Here is a 20,390-nt window from a genome sequence, read left to right as displayed (position 1 = left end):
TTAATGGCTGTGGCATTTGTCTGATTACGCCCATCTACGAACTCGTCTTCCCAATTCGACCAACGAACAAGTGTACAAAGTTTCATGACGATATCGCAATTCTTACTCAAGTTACACCTTGCATGGACAGACGTGCGGACGGACAGACAGACATCCGGTTTTAGTTCGCCTTGTCATCCTGATCATTTATATATAAATAAGCCTATATCTATATGGATTAGTTTTAGATGATACAAAAAACCGTTAGGTGAACAAAACTATTACATTCTGTATCAACATGTTGCAAGAGTATAAAAATGTTGCGAAACATTTCAACATTCATTCTTCGTCGAAATTTTTAATGGACTACAATCAAATTTGGTATTTTAATAAGTTATATTGTAGGTCACAGACTCAGTGTTAAATTGGGCAAAATCTGAATACCACCACGTCTACTTCCCTACGTGAAAGAATTTTTTACATCCGTCAAATAGGTTCGGAGCCTATTCAATTCAAACAAACAAACCAACAAATTTTTACTCTTTATAATAATAGTGCTTCCGGTTGGCAAAAAAAGTACGATATGTGAAATAAGAACATCCGATAGTCTCGAGATATTTTCCTGGGACACCCAGTAGATTAATTGTAGCTACTTTGAGTTGAGTTTATACCACATACTCGTATATGTATCTGATTTTCGTAAAGTTGCTTGCCTATTAATAGCTTAGAAATGTCTTCAAAAATAGTAGTATTGTACCAATTGGAGAAACCAAGAAAATTTTAGTGCAAAAGGTCAAATGTATGCAACAACTAATGAACTGTACTTTTTGTGGAAATTTTTTTTTTTTTTCTATATTTTCTCAGATATTTAATTTCATTATACATTAGTATTATTTATGTTTGTACATTCATTTCTGTCAATATAACTGCAACAATATTATGCCAATTAAACTAATTGAGACTTTTGTAAAATTACCAACGGCAATGCTAAGTGATACCGTTACATAATTAGAACGAAATTCGGTAGAAATTCGTATTTAATTTTTTTGTTTTTGCTTTTGTCAATTCGCAGGTGCCAAAGAATCGCAATTGACGCGAACTAAATAAACAAAAAACATTAAAGAAAGTTAAGAGTTTGAGAAAAATAAAATTTCAAACAAACAAATATATAAGTATATATGGTACATATGTTATGTATAAGTGTGTGCATAGTTGGCCAACCCACACACTCACCAATCCGATTAGGCCGACAAATAGCAAAGGCAATATTTCAGCCGACCACTAGAGAAATTTTAATGTGTGCAGTGAAACGTACGTATATGAAAAGGGACATGTTGTTACCGTTCGTCAGTTCTCGGTCGGAAAAAACTTCAAGGGCAGCTGGCAACAGTCGGCGTAAACAGCCACAGTGAGGCAGCCGAAATTTCACAAATAAAAATGAAAACCTCAAAAAGTTGAACAATAACGAAGCAGCACTTGGTAGAAAAAATAACAACAACAACTATAACGTTTAACGACAAGTGATTAAAGCAACAAATTTGAAAGTGGTGTTGAAATGGGCAGCAGCAGCAGCAACAACAACAGCAGAATAGCAGAAGCAGAAGCAGTTGGTGATTGCATTTTTAGCAGCGGCGAAGGCAGCAGCCAAACCAACAGAAAAAACAAAGACTACAACAACAATAATAACAACAACGACTGCAGCAATTGCTTGCCAGTGCAAGGAGCTAAATTTATACAAACAAATTCCGTAGATAAAGCAACAATTGTTGTTGTTGTTCATAATTCGGAACATAAACAGCCAAGAGAGCGCCACCGTCAAAGACGGAACAAGCTGGAAAGGAAAATCAACGAAAACAAAGCGACTATAATTAATAGTGCACCGCAACAACAACAACAACAACAACCTAAACGAGAGCAACAGCATAGAACTGCTGCCATCAACGCCAACAGCAGCTGCTGCCACATCAACTTTGACATTCTCATAAGCAAAATAAGCACCAACACAATTGCCTTGGACGTGTTGCTCCGGGCACATACTGCGAGTGTATGTAATATTGTTGAAATGGTAACCACGTGGCGTGTCAGGAATAGCAATCGTCGCCGGAGCGGCATCAGCAAGCGTGCAAGCAACAGTTTAAGCAACAACTACGCTCCGAGCATTTCCAACACGTCGCCAATGATTGGGAGTAATAACAGCTACGACAACAACAACAACATCAGCACCACTAATAACAATAACAGTAACTTTGGTAGCCAAACTGGTCGTGCCATTATGTCCGTTGCAACAACAATTGCCTCAACCTCCGCATCGATGGCGATTGCGAATATACCCAGCAATCTGTTGCCACCCACCGGCAGTGTAGATGGTTTTGACAACAACAACACAAACATTAACTGGTCAGTTGACGGCGTTAGTTGGCCGACTTTAAATCAATCAGCGACAGACAAAGTCGATTTAATTGAAATGGATTTGGCAAATGAAACGTTTAGGTAAGTGGAAACACGTTTACACATGTGCTTGTACATATATAATATGTACATATACCTATATGTGTTTATATTGTACTTATGAGCAACTGTGCAAGCATGACAAGAACTTAGGCAAATTGAAAGAAGCTCTCTTGAGTTTTTCACAGTTGAAGATTGATGACACACGGGAGAGGTTAGGGACGCACAAAGCCAACTTAGCTAATGTATTACAATCGGATGAAACAGGGTGTTTTAACAAGTTGGTTCAGATGAGATTATTATATCCTGAACAAGGTATATTAAGTTTGTTTCCAACGTTTCCTTCTGGGTGCTACAAACATCGTGGCAAATTTAGTATAAAACAAGAAAAAACGTTAACTTCGATTGCGCCGAGGCTATAATACCCTTCACAAATACAAAAGCCCCTTACAAGAACTTGATTCCAAACGTTCAATTTGTATGGCAGCTATATGATATAGTGATCTGATCTGACCAATTTCTGTGGAGAATAATTTGTTGCCTTAAGCAATAACTCGTGCCTAATTTCGTGAAGATACCTCGTCAAATAAAAAAATTTTCCATACAAGCACTTTACTCCGATCGTTCAGTTAATATGGCAGCTATATGCTATAGTCATCCGATCTATACAATTTCTTCGGAGATTAGATTAATGCTTTAAATAATAATACATGCCAAATTTCGTGAAGATTCCTCGTCAAATGAAAGAGTTTTCCATAAAGGCACTTCATTCCGATTGTTCAGTTTGTATGGCAGCTATACGCTATAGTCATCCGATCTGAATAATTTCTTCGGAGATTACACTGTTATGCAGACAGACAGACAGACGGACATGGCTAAATCAACTCAGCTCATCACGGTGATCATTTATATATATACTTTATAGGGTCTCCGACGTTTCCTTCTGGGTATTACAAACTTCGTGGCTAACTTAATATACCCTGTTCAGGGTATAAAGACGCTCACCTTCAAGTAATACAACGTTTTATTTATGTATAACTGAGTCATGACACCAGTAAACTCGATAACCTTCAATTTCTCTTTTTCATTATTTCTATTTTATTTCTAATTTAATGCAATAGAACACAACGAACATTCAGCCTCACTGTCATCAATGCTACCACCTAAGCATCATAATTCGTTTATTGTAAGCATTTCGTGGACCTTAATATTTCGACATGTTCGCACCCTTACTATTCTTTATAAGCATTTTATATTCTTTACATGCCTAGTAGAAGTTGTGACAGTCGAATATTTCACCATCAAAACAGGTTGTCGATCCAAGTTAATCCGTTATAAATACACATGTATATAAAATATTCGCAAGCTGCTGTGCGATGCCATAGGTTGGCGACTTCTGAGTGACACAATTGAGTACACAAGTTATTTGTATCGCAGTAGTAGGACTCATATGGTACTCTATGTGGGTTACCATAAAACTTTAAGAGAATATGCATAGGCTTCCAAAGAAAAATGTAAATGGACGTTTTTGCAGATTTACGTGAGAAAAATTTGGTACGAAATACAGCGTGTACCAACTCTTATATATGACGGCCTAAAAACTTTGAGCCCCTTTTATATTTGAATAATTTTTATTTTTCTTAACCCTTTAAAATTTTATGGGAATCAATCAAGTATTTGCGTTAAAATAAATTCTTTTTAAGGAGCTTTTCCGAGAATATCGAGCGCTATAGCGAAGATTTCGGCGGAAACGTTTGAATTTCCTTCGTCAATAGGTCTAGGATGAATGGCGTATAATATTTTTTGTTTTTTTCCAATAAGCCACTGATATACATCAGTAAGAGTGGAACTGGTGATCTAAATGACCAATCAGTTCAATGTTAATAAATGTTTGCATAAACGATGACGCACTCTGTACATATTATTTCACATTTAAACACAAGCCATTCGTCGAAGTGTGTATAAAATAAACGTGACATTGTTCAATACAACATGTCGTAAGATACGTGATACCAATTTGTTTCGCTAGAATTGTGAGTTCTCTGATAGCATTTTCAAATTTTCTGTAGAAATTCAACTAAGTGAAGGAAGTGTAAAGGACATCATTTAATATAAATAAAACATAAAAATTTCATTACACAGTACTGACTAAAATTTGTCTATTTCTTCCCTTACAAGATAGAGATATCTTGATGAAACTTGGTACCCATATTTCTTGGCACCATAAGCAGAAATCTGCCACTCCCCATATAACGGTTTTGTTAAAAACCACTTAAAATGCAATAAATCAATAACTAAATGCATCACAGACAGTGAACTTTACATTCAATATAATACAAGAGGGCTTTTTAGGAGCCAACGTCAAAACTCGACGATCGACGTGGCACCGACCATACTTAGTTGAAATCATATGTCTCCGAACCTTCTCAACCAAATTGGGTACATAGGATAATTTTAACATTCCCCTGATACAGTGCGCCAATGGGTGAAATCGCATTGAAACCACACCTACTTTCCTTATATTATAACTTTAAATTCCTTTTGATTTTTTCACTTTCCAGTATGGTACACAAATAAACCACCAATTAAGAAACGCCTTCTCAAGCTTAAAACTTGTCAAAATCGGACCATAACTATTCAAACCCCCAGATACCGGAAATGTGAACCGCAGAGCCCTCGGCTGAATTTTTACTGAAAATATCGGTCAATAAGTGACATATATAATTGAAATTGAAGAGAATTATTTCCTGATAACAGCATGTCTGTATGTCAAAAATGTTGAATCGGGTCAAGATTTCTCTTAGCCCCCATATACCTAATATAGAGATTTTCGAACTTCTGGGTGACTTTATACCGCTTATATCGGCCAAGATGTGAGTTATCTTAATAAAAATGAGAGAGCATGTTTTCCTAATAACAGTGTTTTTTGTGCCTAAAATTAATAAAATTGGGTGAAAACTTGAGCTAGTTTCCCGATAACTAATGTTCGGTTGGCTTTACTTATTGGTGATGGTATGTGAGGTACCATTAATTTTCTCTTAATGACATGTAGTAATGCCAAAACTAGATAGAATCGAGTCAATACTATTCCTATCTCCCATTGATACATATATATTATTCATGGTAACACAGTACTTGAAACAACTGCTTTTATTTGATTTCTTTCTTTGCAATTGCAGCTCCGCTTATCCTGCGCTAAGACGTTATCATGGCGACTATGATGTGTCATACATAGCGAGAATAAACCCATTTTGGCTGCAATTCGAACCGCCAAGTACCCGCACCTACTATATTATGGCCATAATCTATATCATCATATCAAGCATCGGTTGTCTTGGCAATTCACTCGTCATATTTATGTTCGTACGGTAAGTGAAGGCGCAAAACATACATACATTCGTGAAGTACCCAGCACTCCAATCCCTTGTTATAAACCTGTTTACAGCTAGTATGGGTAACAAGCCCAACTGCTCAGCCGACTGTTTTTTTAAGTATTTCACACAAACAATATCTTATCCTAAAAAATAATTAATATAAAATAATTTTTAATAATAATACAGTGCTTACATATTTAAATATAGCAAATTTTCTAAGTCAAACCATACATATACATACATAAGTACTTGTACAAGTAGTTAGACTTAGATGAACATATTTTTTCCGGTTAAATCCCGGACGGTTTTTATACTCTCGCAACCTGTTGCTACAGAGTATAACAGTTTTGAAACTTGTTGTTTGTATCACCTAAAACTAATCGTGTTAGATATAGGGTTATATATATATAAATGATCAGGATGAAGAGACGACTTGAAATCCGGGTGACTGTCTTTCAGTCCGTCCGTACAAGCTCTAACTTGAGTAAAAATTGCGATATCTTTATGAAACTTGGTAGACATATTTCTTGGTACCGTGAGACGATTGGTATTGCATATGGGCGTAATCGGACCACTGCCACGCCCACAAAACGCCATTAATCAAAAATAAATAAATTGCCATAACTAAGCTCAGCAATAATATGCAAGACTGTTATTTGGGACACAGGATCACATTAGGGAGGGGCATCTGCAGTTAACTTTGTTTTTCTAAGTGGGCGTGGTCCCGCCCCTAATAAGTTTAATGTGCATATCTCCTAAACCGCTAAAGCTATAATAACCAAATTCACTGGGAGCAAATGTTTTTAGCACCTCTATTGACGGTGTAAAAATGGGTGAAATCGGGTGACATTTTTCGAAGAAGCTCAGGGTGCGATTTTAAGTGAGTGAAAATTTTAAACAGGAAATTATTCTTCACAAATAAAATCGATTTCACGGTGCTGACTTGTAGGCGAGTTTTTTTGATGTCCACATTCTGTTAATGGGGGAAAATAAGCGTTCAACTGGTGCCGATGTTCCTGGTAGTGTTAAAATATATTAAACGATCTCTGAAAGCTCAACGAATGGAATGTTCTGCTTCAACAGAAATGTAAAACATTACACCCAACATTTGTCAACGGATGTCTGCTCTTTACTCCATCCACCAATTCGTTTGTCACCTATATACTGAGATACACAAGTGAATTGTTCGAACAGCTTATGTGAAGTAGTGTTTGATGCTTTCAAAATATTATTTTCTGTGAATATATAAACATTTTCAATATACAAACTTTTTCTCAGCACCCAACCAAATAGTTTTACATGAGCGAACTGTTGAGTCCATGCCTCAAGATATTCGTAGCAATCACCTGATTGACATATTGAAGACAATTAAAAAAGAGAAAACGAAAAATGAGTTGTAAAATTAAATATTTACCTCGAAATTGTTTCGCCTTTACTTCAAATTGCTTCATGTCATAGTTTTCTTTCTTCAGGTTCTTCATTTCCAATTTAACTTGCAACAGAAAGTCATTGTGTTGGTTGGATGTTTGCAAATTGTTCATTAAATGTTACAAGTGTTTGTAAATTGCTACTGCTGGAATATCATCGCCTTTAATTTTCTTTATTTTTTCTTCGAAAATCATAGCCTAAAATTAATGAGATAGTAATTAAATAATTTCTCGATTTGAGAAAAATTTCAGTTAATAAATAGCTTCGATAGTCGATTACTAACAAAATGTCGGATACAGCTGGCAGCTTTTTTGAGGGGTGAAGGAAGGTCGTCGAAATACGTTTCCAAAGGTTGGAGCATTCGAATTATTTTCCCCAAAGCTTCTCCCAAGCCAATGAACCGAGTTTCGCAGTAACCAACCAGTTGATCGTATTCGTCTTCAGAAATCTCGCAGATTGACTTTAATGCTTCTGAGCGAATCGTGCGGATGTATAAATATGTGTAGATCTGAGATATGCGCTGCACAACCTACATCAACAATATTTTGATCGAAATTAGTTGGCGTACATCACCACAGTAAGCGTTCAATTTATCAGTCAACTAAAAATTTTCCTAGACTCTTTTAATCAATGAAAAATCATATCCGACGTTTAACCTTTTTCTTGTGAAAGTTCAATTATTGTAACATTCACTCCAGATAATGGAAGAAAATAATGAATGGCAACAGGAAACATCTTGATTGCTTTGCAATTGGAAGCGTCGGTCGACAAACAAATGAATCGGGCTTTCTGTAAATCAGACTTAAGGCACGTTAACTGCTGTTTTTTAAATGAGTCTTTGAATAATAAACCTGAAACTTGGATTCTTATCAATTGCGTGGAACACCCACACAGCATATATGTTATATACAAAAATTGCCCTCTAATAAAATTTGTTTACAAACTTTTCAGTTTGTGTGCCTGGTATGATCAAATCTAATTAATAAATTGTCTTAAATTAGTATAAAATGTAATATTTTCTGAACAGTCCGATTTCAGTCAGGAATCATATCATCCCAAATTGATAAATTTGTTTTAACGAAAACAACTTGGGGAAGTGGATCTCATATAGACGATGAGATGTGAACATCGAAGTTTCAATATTATTTATATTCATTTCCGCACACGACTGCTTCGTAGGGAGCTAACTGGACGAATGAGCCGCTCTGACTTTATTTCATGACATTGACTCCCTTCTCGTAGTCCAATGATGAATACATCGCATATTACTTTGCAGCCCATTCATCACTCGACTTTTTTCTAATACTCTTCTAATTCAAAAAGTTGTATAAAGGTATCAAATTAGTCTAATTAGTTTTGATAAAGATTTAAAGGTAAAAATAAAGAGATTTTACAGAGGCGGCATATTAATTTTTTTTTAGGCGCATTTTTTGTTGATAATTTTTTAAAAGTCGTAGTACATTATTTTGTTCTATACTCTATGCAAGGAATTTTTTTAGTCATTTTTTACACCTTGGGTTACATTATTGGCGTTTTAGTAAAGACCCTTAACTTTTTTGAAAATATAATATATTCTGTGTTCACCGGAGAGAGTCTAGTTTCCGAACGGTGAAAGTATTTTTCAAATTCGTCAAGTGGTTTCAGAGAATATTCAATTCAAACAAACAATAAAATCTTTCCTCTTTGTAATATTAGTATAGATAACAACCTATGTATAAAGGGGAATAACACACAACGGAACCGGAATTACAATATAATAAAATCTTAGACTATGAGGTACTCATTGGCAAACCGTAACATTTGAATATCTCCTCTTGAAGCAATCAGGCAGCTAAATTTAAGTAGAAAAGTGTTTTCCTGGAACATTATGCGATTCGACCTGGCCAACACTGTTACGTTCGTCTCGAAAGCTTTCCACACATACTAGTCATATATTCATAGCAAGATAGAATAAATATCATCTCTATGTGTGTAACAGATTTAATACGGCATGGCTATGAGCCTGGCTGAATGCCTGCGGATGAGATTACACAAAGTGCTGAATAAGCTACATACAATTTATATGTACTTATGTATGTTATGTTACGGTTGGCTTTGGCATATTTGCTGTGGTTTGCACAATATACGAATGTATGTATTAGCATGAAAAATGATGCCAAATATGATCTGTCGGTATTTAATAATAATATATAATTTATATTAAGAATTAAGGAACAAAATATGTTTATACCATGAACAAGATATATTATGTTTCCCACGAACATTATAACACCCCATAAAATATATACACACATATACAAGTATATAAATGATCAGCGGACTGACAAGCTAAAAATTTCACATATTTTCATAAAAATTTTTATTATCGTTCTCAAAATATACGCCGGAGCCAATATAAGCATGACAAGAGTTTTTTATACTCTCGCAACTTGTTGCTACAGAGTATAATAGTTTTGTTCACCTAACGGTTGTTTGTATCACCTAAAACTAATCGAGGTAGATATAGGGTTATATATATATAAATGATTAGGATGAAGAGACGGGTTGAAATCCGGGTGACTGTCTGTCCGTCCGTCCGTCCGTCCGTCCGTTCAAGCTCTAACTTGAGTTAAAATTGAGATATCTTTATGAAACTAGGTAGACAGGTTTCTTGGTACCGTAAGACGGTTGGTATTGCATATACTCGTAATCGGAACACTACCACGCCTACAAAACGTCATTAATCAAAAACAAATAAATTGACATAACTAAGCTCCACAACAAGATACAAGACTCTTATTTGGTATACAGGATCACATTAGGGAGAGTCATATGCGGTTAAAATTTTTTAAATGGGCGTGGTCCCGCCCCCTAATAAGTTTAATGTGCATATCTCCTAAACCATTTAAGCTATAATAACAAAATTCACTGGGAACAAATATTTTTAGCATCTCTCTCCACGGTGTACAAATGGGTGAAATCGGGTGTCAACTCCGCCCACTCCTCATATAACGATACTGTTAAAAAATACTAAATGCGCGATAAATCAAGCACTAAACAAGCCAGAGACATTAAATTTTATTTCTGGGATTTTTCTCATTTTTTGGAGCGCTACGTTTGTTCTCAGCTACGTAGTGAAGCATCTCTTGTGCGACCTTCATTATACACTGATTTTGCAAATGTTTTAGATCTTTTGGTACGAGTAAATACTGATTAACTCATTCATTTAAATTTTTCATAAGAAATCCTTCCAAAGATTTGTAAGCGGATTTAAACACACTACTTTCGAGTCAGATTCTTATAATAAATAGAAACCTGTAGCTCCTTACGTCCCGCTACCGTAAAACCGCAAACACTCGCATATATATTTTGAGAAGTCTAAGCCTTTATACCAACTAAACTGCTTCAAATACATGCTTGTATGTTATGTTAAGCCTTAACATTCCGCTTTGCAGTAGTTGACATTACCCACAAGATAGCCATGACTACAACTGCTGCCACCTAATTAGTTGCATATTTCCAGTAAGTGATCATTTCTCAGTAGATAAATATCACATGTGGTTTTAGTTACTCACATTCATACTCTGTTTTGACTTGCAAAGATATGATTAAAAAGCGAAGGGTAGATAAAATTGCAGTATTTGGAGTTTCTTAAATTACCAAGTAGACCCCAAGTGGACAATCTGAGTTCGGATAAACACTATTTTTAAAAGAGTTATTAATATATTCTGAATATATATTACTTATTTATCAACTAATATTTAGTATAGTTCATAAAATACTCAAAGCCTCTACATTCCGATTCGAGTACTTCACCTGGACTATTTAATATAGCGGACATTATATTTATCTTTATTTGAAAGAAAATGAAAAATTTCAACTCAATAAAATACGCAAAAATTTTACACATAAATAATTTATTAAAAGATACCGATCAATCATTTAGGATTCATTCTTATAATAAATATAAACTGTTTAACTTTTCCTGTCATGTTCCGAAGAAATTTCTCTTATTAATAAGAGCATAGTTCCCTATCATGTTTTCAGTATACCGGCCTTGGTAACGTTTCTTAAATTCCTTTATATCTTGATGGAATAGGTTTTCTTGTTCTTCTCTCACATTATCTTTAAATTTATCTGAATGAGAATGTAACATGTACATCGATGATGGGGAAACTCGTAATGATATCAGTGATCAGCTCGTCATAATTGTCAACCCTGAGATTTCCAAAGAAACTATGCACTACTGCCTTAAAACCAAAACTATTAAGTAACTTCGAAAAAATTTCACAATATATAATCTTCTTATTAGAGACATTACTATAAAGATTCCAGCTTTTATATTTGCCTCTGAAAGCTTTGAAAATTCTTCAAATATTTGGAAAGCTTCGGCCTCACGATTAAAAGCCTTTAGAAATTGTTTAATGTGATCCAATTTTATATGCAATGGCGGCATTAATATAGTTTTAGGATCGATAATTGTTTCCCATTCAATATAGCATTTTCCCATTTCGTAATCAGTACGTACCGGCCAATGTTTTTGGCGGTAATCAACAGCATTATTCGTACTCTCCCAAAAGCGAGAATAATAGAAGTATTTAGTATGCCTCAAGTCTGTAATAACTCCCCACTTGTAATCCATATATTTAATTGTCGTTAATAGCATTTCAATACTGTCTTAATAGTCTTTCAGATATACGAAATGTGCCAATGGAGTAGTTGGAAATTTGGTTCCATTATGAAGTAAAACAAATTTGAGACTTTCTGTTGAGCTATCAATAAAAAGGCGCCATTCAGTTGTATGGCAAGGAATACCAATTTTTTCAAATCAACCTTTCACGTCATGACAAAAACAGAGTCCATCTTTCTTACTGAAGAAACAAAAAAGTTGTGTATGTCGTTTTGTTGGATAGGATATTCGAACATCAAAATTCAGTAAATTCCATGGTTTTAATCGCGATACCAATAACTCTGCTGTATATAGATTTAAGTCTCTTATTAAATCATTGAAGTCTTCAGAGTTGATGAGACGTGTTTGGTTTGGTTCAGATTCCAAAACGAATTCGGAATGTAATATCTGCCTTCGCGATCATTCCTATGCACAAAATTTTTTTTTGTTGACCTGTGTTATCGTGATGAGGGAAGCAAGCTGTTCGCCCATAATTCTGGCCACTTCAGACGAATTGCCAGACGCAATCGATGCATAAGGCTAAATAAAATATTCTTTGTTTACAGTTTGGTCCGGCAAAAAGAATTTCTAGTGCACCACATCACGCTAATTACTATCTTTTTTATCCCAGTAGTATGTAAGTTGACTCGACCTGGTAACTTTAATGTACACATTACGTAAACCGTTCGAATAGTAACAATTAAGCTCGTTGAGAATATTGCATTTCATCATCGTACATGAAAATTGGCCAATAGTCATGCCCACTTCCCATAAAATATTAATACCGCTACCAAAATTATGACGTGATCAATGAAAATAGGGAAATACCCTTCACAGGTGTATTTTTTTATGCATAACAAAAGAAACCGAACCCATTTTGACCAAATTTAAATAAATTTTAATGTTTCATATCATTTTAACATCACGTCATTCTTGTTGGTAGCCCCTTTAGTTCGCTTATATTCAGACAGACAGACGGACAAAGCTAAATCGACTTAGCTCGTCGCGCTGATCATTTAAATATATATTTAATAGGATCTCCGACGTCTCCTTCTGAGTGTTACAAACAATGTGGCAAACTTAATATACCCTTTTCAGGGTATAACAACTGTGCTATAGGTACGACCACGGTGCCATCATATACTGTTGGATAAAATTGCATACATGTGCTGGGTTGGAAATGAGCCAAACTGACTAAAATGCTGCATAATTCCCATGCACGCTATGAATAAAAAAAATATCAAAAACATATGAGCTAAATACCTAAAAATTTCTTTTAACTCTATCCGTACATACATACATATGTATGTTATGTGTTTGCTATGTATTCATAAGGTTAGGTGAGAATATTGCAAAATGCTCTTCGGTGAAAGGGCATCATGCTTAATATGAAAACCTTGGGTAATAGTTCGGCGGGTAATGGCGGTTTGGCAAGCAAAGACTACATGATCCCACTTTTAAATTGAGAAAGTAAGAAAGTTCAGAGTAAACATAGAAAGAGATGGAGGCCTTAGTTGGTGCGGGGATATACTGCCCAGAGAAATAAGACAGCCTACCACTAGGCTGCCGGACTACTGCAGTATATTTCGAGCAGAGGTCTTTGTATTGGGGAAACATCACTCGAAAACGTGATCGACAAGTTAACGAGGATCTGCACAAGAGCATGGCAAGGAAAATCAAAACGCGATAGAACGATCTACCTGGGTGCAAAACTGCAAAGACATGTTTAAAACGGTCGATCAAAAATATAGATAGGTCCTACTGGCACTCGATAGAAGTAGGAAAATTATTGGAATTTTCACTGGTCACAGTCTGGTGGCGCCACTTGAATGCAAAATGTGGCTGACAGATCGAGAAGACTGCAGCAACGCATCAAACATCTAGAGACCCCACGGTATAAGACATTGAAAGAGGTGGGGCACAGATTCTGTTGATATTCACGTCAAGTACAGGCATCTTAAAGGGAAAATGGCATCGTTTGTTACGGTTGCACTTATTTGTTATGACCCTTATTGGCCTTCGTTGGTGTCCTACTTCTGGTATTGAATTATTTAATGAAAGTATCAATTTCTTCATTTAAAAACCATAAATGAAACCTATGTTTATGATATTCCTAAACCCTACCATACTAGTTTTTTTGTTTCAATTAATATCTTCCAAATAAATATTTTTTATTATCTTTCGCATTTTTTCAGCTGCAAATCCTTACGCACACCTGCGAACACATTGGTCATCAATTTGGCTGTGAGTGATCTTCTCATGTTAATGAAATGTCCGATTGCAATATTTAATAATTTCAAGCAGGGTCCTGCGCTTGGTGATGTTGGTAAGTATGAAGTATATAAAATAAATTTAATGGAAGTTTCGAAATATACTCAAGACATACTAAATAATTAGACAAAATCCAGATACGATCTATTAACTTAAAGCAAAACTATAATCAAACTATCCTGTCACTCTCTCTCTTTCTCTTAACAGGTTGTCGCATTTACGGCTTCGTTGGCGGTCTTAGTGGCACCGCATCAATTGGGACTTTAACTGCCATAGCACTCGATCGGTACAATGTAGTCGTACATCCGCTCGACCCACTTCGCAAGACAGCCAAAGTGCGCTCCGCGTATATAATCACAATAATTTGGATTTACAGTTTTGCATTCTCCATTGTGCCAGCGCTAGATATTGGCCTCTCCGTATATGTGCCCGAAGGTTTCCTCACCACTTGTAGTTTCGATTATCTGGACAAAGGTTTGGGACCGCGCATATTTATGTTCTCTTTTTTTGTGGCCGCTTGGTGTGTGCCCTTCGGCATCATTTGTTTCTCATACTTCTACATACTGAAAGTGGTATTCGCCGCCAATCGTATACAATCCAGCAAAGACAAAAATAAGACTGAACAAAAATTGGCGCTTATAGTGGTGGGCATAATCGGTTTGTGGTTTCTAGCCTGGACACCGTACTCCATCGTCGCTATGATGGGTGTTTTTGGCAAGCAGAAATATCTAACCCCGCTGGGTTCCATGATACCGGCACTCTTCTGCAAGACTGCCGCCTGCATTGATCCGTACTTCTATGCGGCGACACATCCACGTTTTCGTATGGAATTCCGACGTCTGTGGCTGGGACGTGGTAACTTGCGGCGCACCTCAACGACGCGCTCCTCATATCTAACACGTTCGTCGACACGCCGTTTACGCGTTATCAGCGATGTGGACGTGCGAAATCGCTGCATTGAAAATGCGAAAAAGCAAAATAATTTGCAGGCTCTGCAGGAAGTGACAGAGGAGAATGATGAGGATTATGACTTTTCAATACCAGGAAATTTTAGTGACGGTATAGAGCAAAGTCGTTTTTAATAAAAGGAGGTTCGCGTTTTTAAATGTGAATAGGACAGTTGTTGTAGTTGCAGAAAAATACTGTTATAGTCATAAAAATACATACGTTAGCTTATTAAGTATATGCTTATGTATCTATGAATATGTGTAGATAATATGTGATTTATGAGCGTGTAGATGCTTTCTTAGCCCTTAATAATATAGAAGTATGAATATAAGTAAGGTATACTGATACGTCTGTAACCACAGTTTCCATTAGGCTAAAAACCACCTGAGTAAATATATGTGTACATATGTATGTTGTGTAATGAATCTGTTGGTTAGTGTAGATAATTCTAGAGATAAATTAGAAAATATGCCAATTAAATCATTCATGGAATTAATTTGATATAAGGAATGTATTTCTTATAGATTTTCAGGCTAAATTAGGGAAAACGTATCACTATTAAAGCTAATTCGTAGCTACCATGTTGAACAATAAAACTCTCTAAATTATTAAACAAAGTTGAGACAGTTAGATTGATAGATTTCTCAAAAAGCCCTCATAAATGGTTTTGACTTCAGTCTGACATCAAGGTGGATAGAGTTACCATTCTATGAATTAGAACATTTACTTTGCGAACATTTTGATATTTCTAGGCAATAAATATTGACTTTCATGCATGGTAATTATGAAGCATTCAATAAAATATTAGTGCGTGATGTCTTTTCATAGTTTTCTCAATTGGCAGCGCCACTTCCTAATATGTCTGTGGTTTTAAAGACCAGAATGAGCTGACTGAACATTAGTTCAAAAACTTGGCTGTGCAGAGATCACGCCTTTGCTGTACTCCTTGGGCAAAATAATTCAAGTAATTGAACCACAAAATCCATTGTTTTCTAAGATGGAGAATATTCCTGAAAATGAATGTGTTTTTCTATGCGAGAATACTTGACAATTCAAATTTCATAGCAGTTTTCATATTTAAAAGCTCTCCTTTTTCTAAAATAATAAGCAAGGAATATTTTGTACACCGTATATATTGATCTTCAGATTTGCAATCAATGTTTTGATCTTTCTGAGTTCACGTTGGGGTTGGTTGTGTAGTCTCAATTTTATTTACAACACGTATTTCTTATCAGTATGTTATAATATAAATAAGTACATATGTATGTAGTGTGCGCCTTAATGTCTAAAAAATTGTAATCAGCTTCCCATTAACTGTTGTTAGAAACATACTCGTAAATTTTCCATTGACATTCATAGAATGACCATAGTTAATAAAAAATAATGTCCAAGTCATTTTTTAAGATTTTCAATCCGCCATTAGGAAGTTAACGTTTATGACATGCTATGTAAGTATCTTTTTGGTTCAACACTTCTGGGACCATGTAATGATATTATATATACATTATGAAATATTTATTTCATAGGTACGTAAGTTTGTAATAATAAATTCGAATAGGAATACATGATTGTAATGTACGAAATGAAGTACCTGCTATCGAAAATGAACGAATTTGTAGTATCTATTATTATTAATGTAATGTAACTGATTTACCATTAACGGCATATAATATACTATTAAAAGTACTCACTCTAATTTGAAAATATGCAATGTTGAGGCGTTTTGTTTACTTATGTGTATGTATATACGCATAAATACTCACATGTACATACATACTGCTTAAATCATAACGAAAAGTCAACTTTTTTCAGACGCTTAGTAAAAAAAGTTCATTGTGTGATCATTGTATGAAATCGTTTTGCATTTTAGGCAGTCGACGCATCCGCCAACTGAAAATGATAAAAGATAATTATTGCGAAAGGAAAATATTTACCTGTGTAACGATGTAACGGTGTACCGGCGTATCATTGTTAATGAGCGGCAATATGCTGACATAGAAATGCATACAGTGGTGGGCAAGGAAATGGGGTTGGGTAAAGAATATTTATGTTGTTGCTCTATAAACGACACCAAGTTGTTAATTTATAACTTAACTCACAGACAAAATCAAATTTCATAATTTCATATTAATGGAATTATGAATATAAGTAGCTAATTGCATATTCACTCAAAATAAATCAACAGATTATAATCGAAATTTGCTAAAATTATCGTCAAATATATAAGAAATCTCAATTTACGAAATATATGTTAGATGTATTTTCGATTACTGTTTTAGAACTACAAGCCTGGATATTCAGCCTATTATATTTTATTTAAGTCGTAGCAGGATTGCCTTTTATATTTCGGGATTAGAGAACAAAAACGCAATTATTTTTCAAAATATTCTTCTTCAAGTTCTATGCACTTTTGCATGCGTTTAAACATATTGCCCAAGCACTTTTACCACTCTGATTCAACCGCCTCTTCAGGAGTCGAAAAAAAGATGTACCGATTATATTAATTTTTACGTACGGGTATAGAAAGAAATTATTCGGGGCCAAGTCAGACGCGTTTCGAAGTACCGCTATCGAATTTTTGTAACATTTCTCTCGACCAATCGACACGAGCCTTCTTTTAAGCGATTGACAAATTGTGTTTTTTTTTGCAATTAAATATTCATGCAATATTTTATGTATTCTGGTCCCAGTAATGCCTGCAGTTGTCTCAATCTCATGATAATTCACATGACGATCTTGCAATATCAATTTGCACACAGCATCAATAGTTTCCGGAACAACAACTGATTTTGGGCGACCACTGTTGCTGCGTTAATCCACGTCCAAAGTTTTAAAAAATAATCGCCTAAAAGGTTTGCGATTTAACTACATTTTTTTGTCGATATGTATATTTTAAGTTACTGTTAACAACACAAACAGCGCTCGTATTTCTAAGCGTTCTAAGTACGTATAATATCAAAAATGTCAAACTTTGCGATAAAGTTCTGAGTTGCCAGATTGCAACACTAGAGTTATCAAATCCCGAAAAGGCAAACTACGTAGAAATAAAAATTATTTTATCTGTCTACGGTTTTTAAGAGATATTTGCGTATCACATTAATATGCAATTTGTTTGCCCCAACAAATATTGCCGCTACTGTAGATGCGCCCATGTACTTAGGGTACGCAAAATCAAAGGATAATGTACGACCAAAAAATCTATTCATTACTTTTCTTATATAACCATTATTCAACATAGCTGCATATATATTTAAGAGTATTTGTGATGTTAAGTTAATCGTAATTAAGGACAACAGAAGAATGGAAATGGTGGCAAAGCAGAACAAAGGCAACGCAATAATTCTAAAACAAAAAAAAAATTAAATAAAATAAAAAACGAAAATTACACTTCCACGAATACAAACAAACAAAGGTAAATGCTGGCTGAAGGGAAATGAAGAGGAAAACATCAGACTAATAGCTCTGAGCCACAACTTATACACGCCAGTACTATAACTAGAGTAAAATAAATGCAAGTATGTAAAAAGTGCCGTTCTAAGAGTATTTGCGTTATGCTTTGCTGTGCGCTTTGTTGTAATTGTTTTCTTATAATGCCATGAAAGAAGAAATTAACGAATGCAGAAAATCTGATGACAAATTAAATAAGATATTGGAAAATAAAAATGAAAATAAACTGCAATGATATCAATGAGAATTGTCGCATTGTTAGTCATTGTAATGTAATATCTGTACTGTCTATACAATAATTATGCGCTTATAGGGTCAGACGTCTGAAAGTATTGAGAAGGAATAAATATTAAATTTTTAAATATGCGACTATATGAATCTAATTGATGAAAAGTAAGTGCTATGAATTATTTATTATCGAAATTCAATTTAGGTTTCCTTCATTGTGAAATTTTATTTGTATTTACTCATCAATTGTTAGATAATTTGAAATGTAAGTTAAAATGAACTTTAAATTATTGAACAATTAGAAAAATGTCCATTTTCGGAAAAAAAAATATTAAATCGCTATTTGATGGTCAATTATAATTTTAATTTTTAATAAATAAAAACAGCTTTAGTTGAAAGATATGCCATGCAAAGTCGAAACGGCGAAAGAAATCTGCTAGTATGTACATAAGTGGTAGTTAAGGGGTTACATGGGTTTCGTAGAGCAAAACACGCCCTATTTTAAATAATTTTTTATTTCATATAAAAAATAAAATATTTTATTCTTTTTCAAACTTTTTTTTAACTTCTTATTATTGCGAAGATACATATTTGATAAAGATTTTGAGAAATTTTCAAAGGTAAATATTCAAAACTCGGTCATTACGACGTCATTTCCGGCAGTCCCAAGGAAAAAGGATGCATCTGCGTTGATAGCAGAACTTCTGACATCAAAAGTAAAAAGAAAAAAATACGTGTTTGACCTGAGAGCATTAACTAGGTATTGGAAGGAAAAAAAACAAATAAAGTGAAAATTGTATTTTTGTCAATCGTTTCAAAAAATATAAATTTTGGTGAAAATTTCTCGACGTTTTCTTGTTTTAAACAATTGTAATTGAATTAAAGACCTTGTAAAGGATATCTTAAAAACCTGACCGAATTTCATTAAGATCGGTTGAGTAGTTCGCGAGAAACCTTGATGACCGACTTTGAAAACACGGTTTCGAGAAAAACACGTTTAAAGTTTTAAGTTATATATAATATATATACAAATTTTTGAATTTAAAATGTTGAAAAAATAGAAAAAAATTATTTCGCCGAAATTCAAAAATGTATATCTTTGAAACGAAAAAGAACACACCTCTGAAAATTTCAGAATTTCTTTAGATATGTTAGAGATGTAATATAAAAAATTTTGAGTCCAAACTTTTACCGCGACGGGTACTTTTTACAATTTTGAAAAATTTTAAAATTTTTAATTTTGGTATTTTTTTTTCAAAAAATTTTTTTTCTTATACCTCTTAGTGTCCTTTATGAACGCAGCAGCGTTTATTTCATAATATACAATAGTTTCTGAAATATTGAATAAATAAACTCATAAAATCGAAAAAACAGTTAAAAATTACACCATGTTCGTCTGTTTGTGCATACGCAAACTAGTTCTTTAGTTGTTTAGATAACGATCTGAAATTCTGCACAGGTCCTTTTCTCCCCAACAAGCTGGTTGTTTGACGGAAACTCCGATATCGGAACATTATAGCATATAGCTGCCGTACAAACTGAACTATCGGAATCAAGTGCCTTTATGGAAAACGTTTTCACTTGACGAAATTTGGCATGAGTTATTGACTCGGACAACG

General features: G+C 34.5%; 1 protein-coding gene across 2 annotated transcripts in view; it reads left to right on the top strand.

Annotated features, from left to right (window-relative positions):
• Positions 1-16,491, top strand: part of Rh7 (Rhodopsin 7) — a 76,047-nt gene extending 59,556 nt beyond the window's left edge. For both annotated transcript variants that reach the window (XM_036363060.2, XM_036363054.2), the window contains exons 2-5: positions 1,052-2,469; positions 5,607-5,795; positions 14,073-14,203; positions 14,356-16,491. In XM_036363060.2, the coding sequence (XP_036218953.2) occupies positions 1,535-2,469; positions 5,607-5,795; positions 14,073-14,203; positions 14,356-15,230 (2,130 nt within the window). In that variant the 5' untranslated portion in view covers positions 1,052-1,534 and the 3' untranslated portion in view covers positions 15,231-16,491. The remainder of the gene's footprint in view (positions 1-1,051; positions 2,470-5,606; positions 5,796-14,072; positions 14,204-14,355) is intronic.
• Positions 16,492-20,390: the final 3,899 nt, after the last annotated feature.

Source organism: Bactrocera oleae, chromosome 6, assembly GCF_042242935.1.
Source record: "Bactrocera oleae isolate idBacOlea1 chromosome 6, idBacOlea1, whole genome shotgun sequence".
NCBI classification, from domain to species: Eukaryota; Metazoa; Arthropoda; class Insecta; order Diptera; family Tephritidae; genus Bactrocera; species Bactrocera oleae.
Note: the sequence above shows the minus strand (reverse complement) of the source record. Positions and strands in the feature narration are given on the sequence as shown.